This window comes from Argopecten irradians, chromosome 11 (assembly GCF_041381155.1).
Source record: "Argopecten irradians isolate NY chromosome 11, Ai_NY, whole genome shotgun sequence".
Classification (NCBI taxonomy): domain Eukaryota; kingdom Metazoa; phylum Mollusca; class Bivalvia; order Pectinida; family Pectinidae; genus Argopecten; species Argopecten irradians.
Window position 1 is genome coordinate 190,929 of NC_091144.1, and position 20,421 is coordinate 211,349.

Genomic DNA, 20,421 nt, shown 5'->3' on the forward strand with positions numbered 1-20,421 from the left:
CTAATTTAATGTTGAATAATTCATAATTTGCCTCGTTATAACATCTCACTTTTCTTTCATATGAAGTTCTAAAATTGGTTCTAATAGTCAATTCAAACGTTGTCGCTTTATGATCAGAAATATCACGGTCTATGTCAATGTCAGTGTAATCGTGTTCGTTTTGTGTGTCTTGATAAAGGGGCAGAAACCTTGAAAATTTGACAATTTTTTGTCCACACGGCGGTTGTAATTACTTCTTTGTCCTATAACTAATATTACAGCTATTTTAATAATATATCATAAACTTAACAAACTTAACACTGTGACGTGGTCTATTTAAAATTATTTAGTTGGTTGTTCTCTATAAGGACCAAGATTACACCGGATCCATGTAAACAAATGTCTTTAAGATATTGGTACAAATCAAATACTTGGTAAAGTTACTCCGTTCTGCTTCTTACCTTATTCTTTAAATAAATAAATCATTGAAATAACAACACAAGACTGACGTTCTTTTAAACACTGTATTAGGCTGCTGAATATGAGTCCTAAAGCTTTTTGTGAAACCAAGCGAGCCACCCAACCTGAAAAATCCTGCAGTGCAGGTTAGCAGGAGGTGCACCAGCACTCAATGCTTAAGATTTCAAATGCTGGATTTAAGAAGGCCGCGAAAACAAATATATGACCGAATAAGATAGTTTTTATTGAATATGACCGAATAAGATAGTTTTTATTAAATATGACCGAATAAGATAGTTTTTATTGAACAGTCTTAAAACGAAGAAACATCCAGTGGCACGCATATACACTGTAACCTCCAAAACGGAACATGTCCTAAAGTAAGGTCCAATGTATGCTGGTCCTTCAGGATCCTACACAAAGTCTGGAACACTGCAACTTATATACACAGAAATCATTCCAAATTCTACAACAGAGAAAACATCATTAGTACCTGCACAAATTATTTATAGTTATGGAACTCTGAAACTAAATAGGGAGAAGACCTATATATAAGGCAAGGCCTGCTGTCTAATTACTTTGACATTTGTCAATAAATTGTTTGGAATTGAACTTGAACACTTGCAACATCTATAAAATAAAGCACGTCCATATATATACAAAGTGTATATAAGCTTAAGGTTGATATCAATCTCCTTAATGGTATGAACCTTACAAACGCACGCATACTGCATGTGCCTACTGCATAGATCTACTATACCTGACTCAATAAATTTAATTTTGTTCTATTTTAAATCATAATGACTTTATATATAGACCTAGATATCGTACCATACATCTGGAATTTATAGAAATCTAAAAAAAATTCCATGAGTCCGAATGTCTAACAACAAAAGCAGCCTGATTTCTCATGGACGTCAGACCACGGTCATTCTAATCTTACTATGATCTGATTATGATTGAAATATCTTGTATCTTTCTTGTATAGATTTCTGGAAATAGGGAGTTCATATCGAGTTCATATCAAAGTTGAAAAAGGAATAAAAAGCATATAATAGTGTGTCTGATTTTGAGCTATTACATTGTATGAATCAGATACTTATTTGACCGAATTGTGGCGGTAGCATTGAAGACGAATTTCATTTTATACTGAAATAAAGAAATATTATCGTGGAAGGCAAAGTATATGTTATTTTTTAGAACTTAACAATATGAAAACAGAAAAGGAAAAACGAATTTGAACTTGTATATATTGCCCATACCACTAAATTTTGAATAGAGGGTCAGTGTGCTTGAATTTGCGTGCTTGAATTTGTATACTGATAGAAAATTTGTTATTCTTTTCAGCTATTCTTGCTAAAAATTAAAATTGTTTTTAACTTATTGTATAAAAGAAAAGCCAATGGTTTTGAAACAAAATAATAAGCTTTATGGATTGTGGGACAGTAGATCGACAACATATTTTCTAATTTTGAAAGTATGCGGAAGCAGTACCAATTGTACAAAATAGTTAAATTATCAAGAGACTCAAAGTATGTACCACTGAAATTCCTATTACAAATACTGTTCTAGTACTGTATGGACCCTGCAGTTATCACTCATTGTCCATATACATTAAACTACCGTGATGCTGTCTAGTACTAAAGAAAAATGAAAACAAATAAAGTTGAAATTGATTCCTGAAGGTGTCAGAATTCATGATAAGAGAGACAACTTATGGTTTGTTTTGCACGGACTCTCAATTTTCCAGTGTGAGCTCTTCAAGCGCTTAAATGACATACATGTAATTATGCTGAACAGGGTGGCATCTTTTAAAATTATGCATAAATTAAATGTATTTATTTCAAAATAACAGTATAACCTCCATAATCTAAGTTTGTGATTTTTCGTTCACATTATGTTTACTAAATAATTTTAATTAAGTTAGGATTAAAGATATTGATATCTAGGTGATATTAAGAAGGAAGATAACTCCTTAATTGAAAATTGTTATCAATGACATAATCTTTTAATTTGGTCTTATTCAATGATTATTGTTTACCATAATTTTCTTCAAAAAAAAAAATAAATAAAAAAAAATAACATAAAAACAAAAGCTATATTCTGGTCTACAAGACAGATGGTCATAATAGCTCAAGTCAGTATTTGTATAAGTATATAATGTGAAATTTAAACATATTTCCAATTTGTTTATTTGTTTTCAATTAACTTACTTTTATATCATTAAACTTACAAATTAAGCATTAAACAACAATATATACAATTTTGAAATTTATGATAATATCATTACTAAAGAATATAGGAAAGAAGTCCTTTGGAGTGAGAATGTGAATTAGTAGTTTTAGTGATATGGTCAGTTCCTACGCGCCTCCCATGTCAGTCCCGTCTAGTCGTTTGTGTCCTGTCAGTTGGGAGTTTTTGTCAATGTCTTGCAGAGTGAGTATAAGGATTAAAGAACTTCACCTTTCTATATTCTTCAATTAAATAGTATTAAACAAAATTCGGAAAACAAGTTACTCAAAAACCAGGGCATGATATCAGATAGTTTGTTTATTACAATGGCTATCTTTAACTTTGCATAAGATAGATTATGTGGGGCATTTGGAGGGTTCTTCATTATCAAAATTATTTCAAAAATGTACTGGTTAATGCAAGAGCTAAAAATGATCCTACTGGCTCTCATAGACTAAAACATAACATTAACAAACGTGCCATTATTGTTATAAAATTCTGAATTATTTGGAAAATACCAGTTTGTAGTTTAACAATTGGAAAATGAAATCAGAGAAAAGAATTTAGAATTTTATCTTCTGCAATATTAAAATGATTATATCATAAACAAAACCTTTTTTTTTTAAATTATGGAGGTTTCTGTTTTGATGAAAAAGTAGGCTTGCTTCTTTTAAAAGAATAAATGTGCTACAATACTTTTTCCAGGTCTCCCTTGACACTAGCTCACTTTTGACCCCTGACCAAGATATCATAGTCTATATGAAGTGGTAAAGGGAGTGGAAGGACTGGGTTGTCGTCAGTACACTTATGTATGACGTAAAAGGTTGGGTGTGCTTGCTTGGTATCTTTAATGACATGCTCCAGTGAGATAGCACTATAAAAAGTTCAACAATTACTAAATGGCTCAATGCTTAACATACTGCAGCCTCCAAAAATACACGTGCAGTTCACACATACAACATATTGTTTACATAATAGACTGCCCTCAGATGATCCTGGCTGTGGATAGGACATAGATCTAATCAGCCAACCAAACAATTAAAATCTTTGGAATACAGTGATACATTATGGATCTCTTGTTCCTAACTAATGTGTTATGTTCAGTATAGTTTTGTTCTTTTTTTCAATACTAGGAAATGGGAAGGATTTGACAAAAAAGCAGCAAGAAAATACTTTCCTTAATTCCATGAACTTAAGTCTCTTTATTTCACATACATCTATAAAAATAGTTTCTCCCTTTACTAAGTGAAGAAAATTGATAACATGCATTGAGATCTCAGATCCCTATATAAACACTGCAGTTTAATTTTACAATTGAAATTTAACTTTTCATGGGAGTTTTACAGTAAATGATAACAGAAGAATGATTTAGAAGATATTAGAATTGTCTGTGTTATAAATATTTACAACATGTCCTCTAAAATTACTAATCTATTAGTTTTTGACTGTATATTATTAAGTTATTATAAGTTATTTATTCACAAAGTAATTGAACATTCATTAATGTCATTAAAACTATAATCTGACTGAATGACTAACATAAAAAGACATACACATACTTACAACTACATGTTCAATAACAATCGCAAATTGTTTTGCAAAATGTTTTTCTCATAATTTTAATTTAGCATATGATGTTTTTATTCATACATTTGTTTGAACATTATTATAATGTGATGTTGTAATCTTCAGTTTGAAGGAAATAAAGACTATTAAATATTACCTGAATGGAGCTCTGTTTATCACTAATGGTCACTACCAAGGACCGTCTGCCATCGGGTGTCACTATCCGGGTGGGTGTCTTATCCTGGTGGGTGTCTTATCCTGGTGGGCGTCACTATCCTGGTGGTTGTCTCTATCCTGGTGGTTGTCTCTATCCTGGTGGTTGTCGCTATCCTGGAGGGTGTCTCTATCCTAGTGGCTGTCCTTTCCTGGTGGTTGTCCTATCCTGGTGGTTGTCACTATCCTGGTAGTTGTCCTATCCTGGTGGTTGTCTATATCCTGATGGTTGTCGCTATCCTGGTGGGTGTCTCTATCCTGCTGGTTGTCCTATCCTGGTGGTTGTCACTCATTCTGGTGGGCTTCACTATCCTGGAGGGTGTCCTATCCTGGAGGGTGTCCTATCCTGATGAGTGTCACTATCCTGGTGGTTGTCTCTATCCTGGTGGTTGTCGCTATCCTGGAGGGTGTCTTTATCCTGCTGGTTGTCCTTTCCTGGTGGTTGTCCTATCCTAGTGGTTGTCACTCATTCTGGTGGGCGTCACTATCCTGGTGGGTGTCTTATCCTGGTGGTTGTCTTTATCCTGGTGGGTGTCTCTATCTTGGTGGTTGTCACTATCATTATGGTTATCCTATCCTGTTTATCATGATAAAAAATATGATAAATAAAACAAATAAATAAAAAAAGATTGGAAAATAACAGTATAATCAAGAAAGCTTGCCTCAAAACTTGCACCCAAACTTTAACCGTGATATTTTGGCCAATAGGGTCTCTTAAAAATTCTCAAAATCCAGCATTTTGCTCCATTAAATGACATTGTCTATAGCCATCACAATAATTATAACTTATATTGATCAAAATCAATAAAACCAGTCAATCCATTGTTATAATGTAGTTAACCTCGTCAAAGTTGGGTCTTTTTTTCAAAGGCTTCACTGAAACTTATCCTTTCCTATTTTCAGTATTCAAGACCTTATTGTCAACTAAATATTCTATATGTTTTGATAATGATTTTTTTCTGGTAAAAAACACTTCCAATTCTACAATTTCTCTTTCTGTCTTCCTGGATTTAGATGGCTCTGGGTGGGATTGGGAGTAGGTGTGGGTTTGTTGTAACGGCAAATCGAAAATGTTTAAAATAATTCAACATATGAATGCCAATTGAAACTTAAAAGATATTCAATACTTAATTCAGATATTCATTATAATGTTGACAACATCAATGACTTCCGTCACATTATTTTGTAACTGCATGAATAATGTACATTTGTATTTGATAATTGGACCCATTTCGACAAGTTTCATTTTTCCTTCCTTTTTACCTGTTCATTGACATTCCCTCATTAATATAATTTTTACATTTCCTAATTAACCCATTCCTCCTCATTAGCAAGATCTGGCCTACCTCATTTTGGTATAAAAGGATTCTTGTTCGTTATTTTTTCTTCCCTCCAGTCTTCATGTGTTCTCCATTGTTACAGACTACAGGCTTGTTTTCTTCGCCATCCGATAACCATCTTCTTGTTAAGTAGATACTTATCTTATTGAGTAAATGTTGTGTTGCAATTTTTGTATCTGAATTTTCCACTTCATTTGGCACTGGGAGCCGACTTATGCCGACTTACCAGCCTTGACTTGTGGACTTTGGTCACAGGTGCCCCAATGGTAATCCAAAGGGGCTTTTTGTGATGGCAGTTCCATTTTTTCTGATTAAAGGACAAAGGTTCTACAACAATTGCACAGTCAACTCAAAGCAGTTGCCCCCAACAACACAGCACTACCCTTTTAAGTGTCCACGTTAACTATAAGTCGGAAAGGTTGCCGATAATTACGGGGACGGATTACTTATTTTCTGTCTTTCCGTCTAGAAAAGCAACCCCGCCCTAAACCGGTACACTCTAGTTTTTGTTTATCCTTTTGGAGTGGAGCATCGCTGTTAGTGACAAACGCAGTGAAATTGCCTGCGATTGTCATAGAACCATTCTTCAATCAAATGAAACGGTCATCAATAAGCCTGCCTGGATTATCGCTGTGACAATGATGATCGAGTTGGGCTTTCTATGATTGCGGTTCAATCTTTTATTGAAGGGCGAAAATTCTTCTGCAATCACAGTCAATTCCATGCAGGTGTCACCTACAGCGCAGCACTACCCTTAAAGTGTCCACATGAACTATAAGTCGGAAAGGTTGCCGATAATTACGGGGACGGATTACTCATTATCTTTCTTTCCGTCTAGAACAGTAATCCCGCCCTAAACCGGTACACCCTAGTTCATGTGGACACTTTCGGAGTGGTGCGCCGCTGTTGATGACAAAAACAATGAAATTGACTATGCGATTGTCTTAGAACTTCCGTTCTTCAGAAAATTGAACTGCCATCACAAAGCCCGCCTAGATTATCATTGCAGCACTTGCGACCAAAGCCTTTTGTCACAAGTCAAACCTAATGGCCAATCTAAGCAGAAAATAAAGAGGCAAAAATGGCAACACAACACTTTTTCGCCTAGATAATTTTCTACATCACAAGAAGAGGCAACAAAAGGTAGGAGGAGTCCCAGTTCTAATGGAAGAATTAAAGTGAATGTCAACTTTGCTTGAGAGAACATATGTGGCCTTATGATTTAAAGCTACACCTTAAGACACAAACATTAAGAAGCAGACGGTGTATGACAAATTCAACCAGCAGCAGCAACAGCTATAACACAATGATGAATTTACGCAGCAACATCAGCACCACCATTTTGTATTAAACCCTCTAACTGAAAATGTATCTGGGTCTACATCTTATGTAAAGACCTACTTTGTCAGAAGTTCCCCTACAAAACTGTTTTGACAGATTACTATCATCTCCAAACAAAGGGTCGTAAAGGTTATATAGGCATTGGCCACCTCTCTGTGAATTGAAAATTAAAAGATTGATAATCTTGCTAAACTTTTATATGGCTGCTGCCATCTTTGTCCCAACATACACTTTGTGATACAAGTATAAAGCACACTAGCTGTTACTATCACCTCATTCAAACCATTTCAGTACAGAACTCTAACCATATCTTGAAGCTGACAGCAATGGTGCCCATTTTGGAAAAAGTGGCTTAGTTTAAACAAGAGGCCCAGAGGGCCAGTATCGCTCACCTGGTTTATTTAGTAATTATCACCAAAACTCTTACAATTGGAAATAGCTAAAATTAACCTTTTTGGTCACTCCATTTGTATTTTTGAATCTCTACTTCATAAGAATGTCAAAAAATTAGTGTAATATGAGTGCTACCCAATACTTAGATTCAGAGAAGTCCTTAATACGTAAATAGCCAAATTTACACTTAATTGGCCCCACCCCTCAAACTTCCATAATTTGTACAATTATCAGTCGGATACGGATGCTACCAGTCAAAGGATAATGTATGGTTTGGGCACTTTTTGGTCCGCTGTAATGACTGTTTTTTAAATTCACAGCTGTAGTTGCCATGGTGATGTACCATCCAAACTATGCATAAATTATGAAAATGTGGAAATTTTGATAATTTTAAGCATTTTTTACAATCAGAGGTACATATATATTCTCAGTAAATATTCAGTTTGTTCAAGGATGCGTTCTATGGTTTCTTAGACAAAATGTAGCAAATTAATGACTAAAATTGTCAAAATTTTGCCATTATCATTATGCATAGTTTGGATGGTTACCATGGCAACTAATTTTCATTTCAATTAAATCATGGATGTACTACATGATTTGAATACAAAAATTTAAAATACATGATACACTAGATAACAGTTTTTAAAAATTGACGGATTTGTGACAAAAAGGGCCCAAACCATACATAGTCCTACGTTAAAATTCCGACCAGAACGTGGTTTAAATAAGTCAATTGTTGATGGCTGGACACTTTTTCACAGGTTTCACATAAGCTCACCTTGGTCCTTCAGAGAACCATGCAGATCTCTATTACTAGTAGTGATTTATAGGAGCAACCAATTGCCTCTGACCTCTCCTGTTCAGAGCCGAAATTTACAGACTTTGTTCCCCTTAATTCCCTAAGGATGTTTCAGGCCAAAGGTTATAATCCCTGTAGAAGTCTATAGTAGTGATTTAAAGGATTTACCTATAGTTTCCCTATAAGGCCCACCCCTCCTGACCCCGGGGCTCAGAGCTAAAATCTATATAACCTCCACGGACATTTCAGGCAAATTTTGGTTAAGGTAGGTCCATACTTGTGAAAACCGCGCCAATTCATATGACGCTTTACCGGAAGTTTTTTCAATAGGTGAAAATTGTCTACATATAATATTGAATGTTTATAATCATTAAATAAATCAAATAAAAGCAGTGAAGTGAAATTATATGCTATATCTCTGAGGTTTTTGCGTTCCCTGTCGTAAATGGTAATGGATTTTCAAACACTGGAAGTGCCATTCGTCGCTATAAATGATAAGAGGGGACCCAGCCGGACCGAAATTCCGGAATTCTAAAAAAATCGCATACGGATTTTCTTTAAACACAAAATTTGGAGAAAATTATAAAAACAAACAGACATAAACCAGATATACTATCACAAAAACATATGAACTGATGTGGAATGTTCTTTTGCGGCATGATTTTCAAAAAATAGTCAAATATGACCCATCTTAGCACTGGATGAAATGGGGGTAGGGTTGTGAGTTACAAACTTCAAGCTTACAAAATTGTTAAATTTTGATCGAGGACCCCATGTTTTTATATGATATTTGAAAAATATATTATATTGGGCATATCATATACAAATAATGTGAAATTGACATGGGTTTTCATTTCCTTTTTGGCCTATTCATTGATTTTTTACGGGCGAAAATATGGCAAACATGATAATTATGTATAGAAACGGTCCTGGAAAATAACAAAAATTAGTTAGCATTTGTAAAAATACAAGAGTTTTGTATATTGTTCTATCGTTAGAACTTTAGGACAAAAAATCAACAGGATCGAGACTACATTCACCCCAATATTACAGAAAACATAATTTTATGAATTTTTCTATTTTCGGCCAGCAAATTTGCATGGATGGTATATTTCAAGCTCAAATATCTCAAAAAGTAGTTCAAGAACACCCATTTATCTTTACAGATTTGAAATCTACATGAAAAATGCAAGAAAATAAGACCTGTTAGAAAAAAATGACATGGGTTTTCCCAAAAGTATGGAGCTACCCTAAAAAGAACTCAATGTATAAGTCATTGTAAAATCGAATCCGGTCAAACTAGCATTCCCAGTACATGCTATAAACACTACAGACTAGTAAACATAATGACATGGTAATTTGGCCACAGAAATGTGGACTTACTAAACTGATTTGTACAATATTTTTGTTTATTTTGCCAAAATTTACAAACACAGCGATCTTCGAGTAGAGTATCAAGTTGTTTTATGCCTTATCAGTCAACAGTCAAAATGTGAAAACAGTGATAGTTACGTAATTTGCATTTACATGGAGAGTCAAGTGACCATAAGGTTAACTAGGCCTTATCTATACATACTTTATATCAACTTAGTTATGTTCAAGTATACCTTAGTCGCCATATATAGGCATATACAGTTGTTGACTCGGGGTGAGGGCAACAGATGATTTGTTGACATCACTCCAGTCCAACAGCATTTTTTAACAGTCAATTTTAACAGTTCTCTGTACTGCTCGATGGAACAGTTCATATATTGCCATTTTTGTCAATAGTTTATGAAGGAAGTATTTTATAGGGGAATAACAATTCAAAATGTCATTAGTTTAAACAGGGTCATATACCTTAATGGACAAAAGGACATATGGACACACACTGGACCACAGATATAAGGCGATTTGAACAGTCCACCATCAGATGATGGTGGGCAAAAACGCACATAGGCAAATTCAAATTCAAACTTTTCATTTGAGTTTTATAGTAAATGTACCTGAATAGAATTGCAGGCGCTAATCACTCATAGTCAGAAATGTCTGCCATCTGATGGTTGTCGCTTTCCTAATGGTGTCTCTATAGTGGTGGTTGTCTCTATCCTGGTGGTTGTCGCTTTCCTGATTGTTGTTGTATCCTGATGGATCAAAAGGTCCAGATGCTGGAGCTGTTATTTGGGTCAAAATAGTGATATTACTAGTATGTTTGAAAACATATAATTTAATTAATAAAACCAGCCGATGCATTATATATTTTTATAGTTAATGTTCTATTAAAACTGTGGGTTTTTTTTTCGTTTTTTTTTTTTTTTTTTCACAAAAAAATACTTTACTTAAACAAATCTTTCCTCTTCCAAATATTCCAGACCTCAATGCCAGTGTAAATATTTGATACACATATGTTTATTATGAAAATGAATGTTTTTCTTGTAAAAGGAATTTTCGATTTAATCATTTCTCTTCCAGTTGTAATGGTTTTGAGTGGCACTGGATTTGTTTGGGACTGGAAGGAGTCACAGGGGCAAACAGACACTGCAGTTTAATTTTACAATTCAAATATAGCTTTGCATTTGAGTTCTAACAGTAAATGTACCTGAATGGAGTTCTGTTCATCACTAATGGTCACAAAGAACATCTGCCATCGGTTGTCACTATCCCAGTGTTTGTCTCTAATCCTGTTGGTTGTCACTATCTTGGTGGTTGTCACTATCCTGATGTTTGTCTCTATCCTGATGGTTGTCACTATCTTGGTGGTTGTCTCTATCCTGATGGGTTTCTCTATCCTTGTGTTTGTCTCTATCCTGATGGTTGTCACTATCTTGGTGGTTGTCACTATCCTAGTGTTTGTCTCTATCCTGTTGGGTGTCACTATCTTGGTGGTTGTCATTATCCTAGTGTTTGTCTCTATCCTGATGGTTGTCTCTATCCTGGTGTTTGTCGCTATCCTGTTGGTTGTCACTATCTTGGTGGTTGTCTCTATCCTGTTATAGTTAATATCAAAATTCATAGTAACAAATGGGCAAAAGGATGGAGGAATACTGGACCACAGATAAAAAGTAAATTGAACAGCGAATATCTGATGATGGTTTGTAAAACATGCACATTGGCTAATAGACCTGCAATTTAATTTTACAATTCATATAAAACTTTTCAAGGTAATTTTATAGTGAACATACCTTGATGAATGGTCGCTATTAAGGAATGTCTGCTATTAGGTGTCACTGTCCTGATGGTAGTCACTATCTTCATGATACCACTATTCTGAAAATATGCAACATTTATACATTTAAATAATTAGGAAATCATGACATGTATAGCCATCGTGCATCGTGATTTTTTATTTACAGTGCTTTTTTTTTTTTTTTTTTTTTTTTTTTGAACTTTTTTCATAAAAACAAATTTAATACCCCAGAACATTTATACATTTAAATTATTAGGAAATCATGACATGTATACCCATCGTGCATCGTGATTTTTTTATTTACAGTGCTTTTTTTTTTTTTTTTTGAACTTTTTTCATAAAAACAAATTTAATACCCCAGAACATTTATACATTTAAATTATTAGGAAATCATGACATGTATAGCCATCGTGCATCGTGATTTTTTATTTACAGTGCTTTTTTTTTTCTTTTTTTTTTCTTTTTGCTTTTTTTTTTTTTTTTTAAACTTTTTTCATAAAAACAAAATTTAATACCCCAGAACATTTATACATTTGAAGGCTGCCAAGGTTGGGGCCTTGGGGTCAGCCTTTAAAATATAAACAGATGTCCCCTCGCAGGGGGGCTTTCATTCATCATACGTTCTTTCTTCCTCTCTTTCTTTCTTCATGTATTGAAATACATGTAGTACTTTTATACTCCTTTCATTCCTTTTTATATACAACTTAAATATCCCCTCGCAGGGGGGCATTCATTCATCACACGTTGTCACTAGATTCTTTCTTACTCTTTCTTTCTCTCGCTCGCTCACGCTATCTCTCTCTCTCTCTCTCTCTCTCTCTCTCCCTTTCTTTCTTATTTCTTTCTTTCGCTCTATCTCTCTCACTCTCCCTCTTTCTTCCTTTCTTTCTTTTTTCTTTCTTCTTTCTTTCTTACTTTTATACTTCTTTTCATTCCTTTTCTACATTATAAAATTGAATTCTACATCTTTTGTCTCTTCCTGTCGTCCTGGATTTAGCTGGCAAGCAGGGCGAGGCGGGGCGGGGCGGGGCGGGGCGGGGCGGGGCGGGGCGGGGCGGCGGGGGCGGGGCGGGGCGGGGCGGGGCGGGGGGTTGAAAGGGCAAATGGTAAATATTTTAAATTACCACCATCTTATAAGCAAACTTTTAAACTTCTTCTAAAGTTCTATCAATACAATTAAGCTCAGATATGTCTGAAATAATCGTGACATGGTCCCAACTAAGTGTTCTTAAAACACATTTTAAATTTCAAGGATTGGTGCAAGTCACCATCTTGAAAAACTTATTATTGATCTAAATCTTTTCCCATTTCAATGGTGCCAAGATTGTCTGATGACCATAAATAAGAGGTCATTTAATTTTGGAGCAGTTGCCAGGTACTGACGGCTGGTCGGTGATTTTTCTCCACCTTTTACCCTGGCATGTACATAAATGACCGTTGCTGTTACTAAGACATAAAACTATCAAATCAATTGATTATTTAAATGTTTTTGAACAGGTCAACTGCAAGTGTACATGTAGAAAGTAGTTGTTAGAATGTTAAAGATAAATGTGTGCTGTGTTTGTGCTGGGGTATATGGGCAGGGTAATGTGAGTATTGTTAGGGAGAGGGACAAAAAAAAAAAAAAAAAACCTATTGACTACTTTCTGTACACTTCAGTTGAGTAAAAAAAAAAACTTTGAACACAAGTACTGATTGCAATTGGAACCATTACATACACACTGTATGTACCTACCTCAAATAACACCACAGTCTATCATTGCATGTGTTCATTATCCCTCAAAACCTTAACTACCAATTTTCGTCTTTTTTTTTAGCAACATATAAATTTTGACCAATCAGAGGCCTCCGTATATCACCATGCAGGCAACTGATCTATCCGAAAATATTGACATGCTGTTCAGCATCCCTTTAAACCCCATTTATCAATTTACACCAAAATCAGAGACACATCTTTAAAACCAAATGTGGACTCTGGCAGCCATCTTGAAATTTCTATCTCAAAAAACCCTTTATGCATACTCCCACGAGTATGCCTGTCAAGTTTCAAGTTTCTAGATAATCGCTCAAAACCTTACCAGATATAATGTATACCTCAAACAACCTCATAGTTGTATCACTGCTTAAGTCTTATTAAGAGTGTACATTTTGGGGTTTGGGATTGGGGTTGGGACGATTATTGAGGGGTTACCACATCCTCAAACAACATCAGTCCTTGGACTTAACAAGAATATTACAGTACATCACATGATGTAATCCTTGTGCCAGGCTGGTGCCCTCCTCACACGGCCAGACCTACGGACGGACACAGGGGCTGGAGTGGGTGGTGTAGCTGGCTCATCATCTAGATCTGCAAGGCTAAGGCTATCCTCCCCTCTGCAGTCAAACGATGCACTGAAGTACACAACCTGCAATAACACATGCTATATTTCAGTAAACAAATAAAGACACATATTTAATACACAATATTTGGAAGATATACAAGTGTGAATATGACCTAGTAAACAATGATCAGATATGTTTATGTACACTTGGTCAACTAATACCACTAATAGTATATATATATATATATATATATATGATTAAGTATTAAGACTTTTAAATATGTAGACATGAAGGATAAGGAAGGCATAAAATAGAATTTGTATTTATTAATTTGTACATTGTGTTGTATTACAATACGTACATTTTGTGATCCCGAGTTCAGAATATCCCTATGATCCATACAGTACAGTGTGGGTTTCTACCATACCTCGATTGACATTATTTTTACAGTACATTTACTAAGAAAACCATGACTACAAATAACTTCTCCAAACATGGAAATTGTGTTATATTTTAAACGTGAATCCAACTGATTGCCTACTTTACAATAATATCACATTGGTGTCAAATCAATCTAATCTAAATGCAGATCCTTTTAATCACTTTGTTACAAAGCTATAGACAAAATTCACTTCCCAGATTCTGGAAGCAGCTATTTGACTGGACAATTTAAATGGTTACCACAACGTAACCCCTAACGGGATGTTGCTAGAGTGATTAATAGAATCGTTCCCTACCTAGCTAGAGGGTGTGACAACAAAATCACAACCCGAGGGGTAATTCATGAACGTCTAACCTGAGGCTTGCTGAGGGTTGGACATTCATGAATTCCCCCGAGGGTTGTGATTTTGTTGTCATGCCCTCATAGATAGGGAATGATTCTTTTTCTTCCACACACAAAAGAAAAGATGAGATGATAGCCTAAAGAGAAGCATTTTCTCTGCATCGAACATGATTCCCTTGTCTGCACGTCAATATTGATGATGTCATTGACAATGTACGCCACGGTCACACCGCATGAAGTCATGACGTCATGTAATTGTCTTCAGGTTCAAATGTTAGGGCACGCAATCCATCATACCCACTGGAAGGTGGGACTAATCGACGGTAAATGGTACTTTACCCACATCGTTTTGGGATAACGAAACTCCAGTATTGTATAGAGAAAATTGTATATGGTAAATATGTAAATGTAGGAACCCTTGCTTAAAAGACAACGCCATTATCTGTCTAGGTCTAGAGGTCTTTCTAGCTACAATTTTACAGCTAGGAGAAAACATTGTTTCACAGTAGAGAATGACATATTCTACAAATGTAATTTATAATGTAACTTCCAGGGTGTAAAATCTTACCACGGCCTCCGTCAGAGACAAGCGATGGCCAACCGCAACAGCAATCGATGTTGCCACCCGGCTAACCAGGCTAAGGCCACGGAAGGACACAGCCTACAAAAACAAGAGCGACAGAGGTTCAGTAAACAAATAAAGACACAACATACAGTATTCTGCAGATGTTTCAATAACAATCTGGTTGAACTAATAGATCAGGTATGAATAAGATATAATTAATATCAGTAAAATAAGACTCTATTCTTAAGTGGATTAGGGAAGTTAGAGATAATCTACCCTAGGGTCATATGTACATGTGTACATTATAATTATAATGTTTTGTGATCCAGAAGGTAGAATATCCCTATCATTCATATATACAGATGAAAGAGTCGAATAATCCTTCCATTCCATATATAAAATGGTAGTTTTCACTTATAACCCGATCAACAGTACAGACACCATCAACAGTACAGACACCGTCAACAGTACAGACACCTTCAACAGTACAGACACCATCAACAGTACAGACACCATCAACAGTACAGACACCATCAACAGTACAGACACCATCAACAGTACAGACACCATCAACAGTACAGACACCATCAACAGTACAGACACCATCAACAGTACAGACACCATCAACAGTACAGACACCATCAACAGTACAGACACCGTCAACAGTACAGACACCGTCAACAGTACAGACACCATCAACAGTACAGACACCATCAACAGTACAGACACCATCAACAGTACAGACACCATCAACAGTACAGACACCATCAACAGTACAGACACCATCAACAGTACAGACACCATCAACAGTACAGACACCATCAACAGTACAGACACCATCAACAGTACAGACACCGTCAACAGTACAGACACCATCAACAGTACAGACACCTTCAACAGTACAGACACATCAACAGTACAGACACCGTCAACAGTACAGACACCGTCAACAGTACAGACACCATCAACAGTACAGACACCGTCAACAGTACAGACACCATCAACAGTACAGACACCGTCAACAGCACAGACACCGTCAACAGTACAGACACCATCAACAGTACAGACACCATCAACAGTACAGACACCATCAACAGTACAGACACCATCAACAGTACAGACACCATCAACAGTACAGACACCATCAACAGTACAGACACCATCAACAGTACAGACACCATCAACAGTACAGACACCATCAACAGTACAGACACCATCAACAGTACAGACACCATCAACAGTACAGACACCATCAACAGTACAGACACCATCAACAGTACAGACACCATCAACAGTACAGACACCATCAACAGTACAGACACACCATCAACAGTACAGACACCATCAACAGTACAGACACCATCAACAGTACAGACACCATCAACAGTACAGACACCATCAACAGTACAGACACCATCAACAGTACAGACACATCAACAGTACAGACACCATCAACAGTACAGACACCATCAACAGTACAGACACCATCAACAGTACAGACACCATCAACAGTACAGACACCATCAACAGTACAGACACCATCAACAGTACAGACACCATCAACAGTACAGACACCTCAACAGTACAGACATCAACAGTACAGACACCATCAACAGTACAGACACCATCAACAGTACAGACACCATCAACAGTACAGACACATCAACAGTACAGACCTCAACAGTACAGACACCATCAACAGTACAGACACCATCAACAGTACAGACACCATCAACAGTACAGACACTCAACATACAGACACTCAACAGTACAGACACCTCAACAGTACAGACACCTCAACAGTACAGACACCTCAACAGTACAGACACATCAACAGTACAACAGTCAACAGTACAGACACATCAACAGTACAGACACCATCAACAGTACAGACACCATCAACCAGTACAGACACATCAACAGTACAGACACCATCAACAGTACAGACACCATCAACAGTACAGACACCATCAACAGTACAGACACCATCAACAGTACAGACACCATCAACAGTACAGACACCATCAACAGTACAGACACCATCAACAGTACAGACACCATCAACAGTACAGACACCATCAACAGTACAGACACCACGTCAACAGTACAGACACCATCAACAGTACAGACACTCACAGTACAGACACCAAGTACAGACACCGTCAACAGTACAGACACTCACATACGACACGTCAACAGTACAGACACCTTCAACAGTACAGTCAACAGTACAGACACTCAACAGTACAGACACCTTCAACAGTACAGACACCATCAACAGTACAGACACCATCAACAGTACAGACACCATCAACAGTACAGACACATCAACAGTACAGACACCATCAACAGTACAGACACCATCAACAGTACAGACACCATCAACAGTACAGACACCATCAACAGTACAGACACCATCAACAGTACAGACACCATCAACAGTACAGACACCATCAACAACAGTACAGACACCATCAACAGTACAGACACCATCAACAGTACAGACACCATCAACAGTACAGACACCATCAACAGTACAGACACATCAACATACAGACACCTCAACAGTACAGACACCATCAACAGTACAGACACCATCAACAGTACAGACACATCAACAGTACAGACACACAACATCAACAGTACAGACACCTTCAACAGTACAGACACATCAACAGTACAGACACCATCAACAGTACAGACACCATCAACAGTACAGACACCATCAACAGTACAGACACCATCAACAGTACAGACACCATCAACAGTACAGACACCATCAACAGTACAGACACCATCAACAGTACAGACACCATCAACAGTACAGACACCATCAACAGTACAGACACCATCAACAGTACAGACACAATCAACAGTACAGACACCATCAACAGTACAGACACCATCAACAGTACAGACACCGTCAACAGTACAGACACCGTCAACAGTACAGACACCGTCAACAGTACAGACACCATCAACAGTACAGACACCATCAACAGTACAGACACCATCAACAGTACAGACACCATCAACAGTACAGACACCATCAACAGTACAGACACCATCAACAGTACAGACACCATCAACAGTACAGACACCATCAACAGTACAGACACCATCAACAGTACAGACACCATCAACAGTACAGACACCAACTTTAATGTTATTTTCATTTCCCCCCAATATAACCATGTGTTATTGTGTATATATTTATTGCCATTCTACTGTCAGTTTCCCGTTTGATCTATGTTAAACCAGATGGGCAATATTAGGCTATGAACTCCAATCTGGTCAAGCGTATGAATACTTAATGTTTCCTCCACATCACTGACAATGTATACTTACGCCTATACATAACGGTCAAATAATTTAAAACGTTGTTTTAAAGATGCTCCCACCGCAGACAAATGGTATTTTTTTACTATCAAAAACAACAGCAGACGATTTAGTATTTTTCTACGGTTACAAAAGTTACTTATTATTACATCATTACCACCAATGAAAAGTTTGAGCTTCTAAATTAACTGCATCTTGAAAAAAATCCATGGCACTATATATCCTTTATGGAATAAAGTACAGATTGTGCATGGCCGCATGCACCAAAGGCAAAATAAATTATTTCATATTGTTTTTGTGCTAATTAGACATATATACATGTATACACGATCAAACACCACTTAATGTTCAAATGATGAATATCATTTATGCTCTGTTGGTGGTGGAGCATCTTTAAAGTTGTGAGGTCTTTGAAATCCAATAGTATTATTGTGTCGACAAAAAAGCATGTCCTGAAAAATATCATCGCATTGTTTTCATTTATTCGCTTGTTTCAACCCGTTTTGTGTTGAACTACAGTATATTCAGAATTAAGCTGATGATATGGCTGCATATATGTTCCTTTTATTGAAGTTGGTGACATCATCACTAGCACAAGCAGTGGCCAAAGTTGGTTATAATCCATGCAGAACTCTATGACAAGTAGCAATTTAAAGGAAATGTTGACGGACGGACGAACGGACGACGGACGCAGCGCCATGACATAAGCTCACTGGCCCTTCAGGCCAGGTGAGCTTAAATTTAACAAACAGAACATGAGAGGTCCAAAGGGGCCTTTAACGTCATCTGATAATTATTTAAGTTTGATAATTGGCATAACACCCTCACATGGTACTTTATTTTCAAATATTTACTTTTTGCCATTGCGACTCCCATTACTCTAGTGATAGTCATGATCTGCATTATGAGCCAATAAATGCGGCCTAGAGTTGGTGTGTAGTAATATCTACATAAATGAATGCGAGTCTGTTTACTGACACCATGTTAGGCTATTCCGCGCAGAAAAATTTACATCATCAATTATAGTTGAATGAACCATTTTGATTATGAAACTTATGAAAAAATCCTTTTAAATATCTGGATAATTGAAAGTAAACTGAAAAGTTATTGAAAAAAAAACATTGAAATTTTGTTATCTTTTAAATTTTTTATAGGGACTATTTTTTTTAACTTGGCTGTTGAGGTTAAATGGCTGTTCAAAGTGGGAAATTCAAATGTTAACCACTCGCATCTAAATTATGTTTAGAAGCTAGAAAGTAAAATGTAAATATAACAATTAAAGGATTGTTAGATTGCATTTATTGGAGATATAAATGCAATCAGGGTGGCCTAATGGGCGCTATTCTATTGATCTGCCACCCTGATTGCATTTATATCTCCAATAAATGCAATCTAACAATTAATCCTTTAATTGTTAATTAAATATATACAATACCTATATTATCTGATATGTTTGGGATTTTACCTATTGAAATGAAGATATCTTTATTTAATTAGAGATATCTGCATTTTAATAAAGATATGTCTAATTTAAAGATGCTCCACCGCTGACAAATGGTATTTTTTCCACTAACATAAACAGGAGCAGACGATTTAGTATTTTCATCAGTTACAATAATTACTTACTGTACACCATTACCAACATTGAAAAGTTTGAGCTTCTAATTTTACTTCAAGTCAAAATATGAAAAATAATTAATTGCATCCCGAAAAAAATCTGTGGCACTACATCCTATATTGATTGCGCATGCACCAAAGACAAAATGAATTATTTTATATTATTTTTTGTGTTAATTAGACATATATATATATACGATTAAACACTAATTATTGTTCAAATGATGAATATTATTTATGCTCTGTCGGCGGTGGAGCATCTTTAAATAAAGATATCTCTAATCTAAATAAAGATATGTCTAT

The 20,421-nt window shown here is 36.1% G+C and overlaps 1 protein-coding gene across 4 annotated transcripts in view; it reads right to left on the reverse strand.

Moving 5' to 3' along the window:
* Positions 1-489: 489 nt before the first annotated feature.
* The window catches only part of LOC138334232 (uncharacterized), a 31,975-nt gene continuing 12,043 nt past the window's right edge, over positions 490-20,421 (reverse strand). Inside the window, exons 1-7 of one of the 4 annotated variants that reach the window (XM_069282846.1) lie at positions 15,166-15,260; positions 11,484-13,896; positions 10,901-11,288; positions 10,308-10,475; positions 5,796-6,950; positions 4,394-5,026; positions 490-876 (exon numbers count right to left, since the gene is read on the reverse strand). In XM_069282846.1, the coding sequence (XP_069138947.1) occupies positions 10,341-10,475; positions 10,901-11,194 (429 nt within the window). In that variant the 5' untranslated portion in view covers positions 11,195-11,288; positions 11,484-13,896; positions 15,166-15,260 and the 3' untranslated portion in view covers positions 490-876; positions 4,394-5,026; positions 5,796-6,950; positions 10,308-10,340. Of the gene's footprint in view, positions 905-3,797; positions 3,888-4,393; positions 5,027-5,795; positions 6,951-10,307; positions 10,476-10,900; positions 11,289-11,483; positions 13,897-15,165; positions 15,261-20,421 lie in introns of those variants that run through there. The other 3 variants (XM_069282845.1, XM_069282847.1, XM_069282843.1) reach the window with 3 other exon arrangements.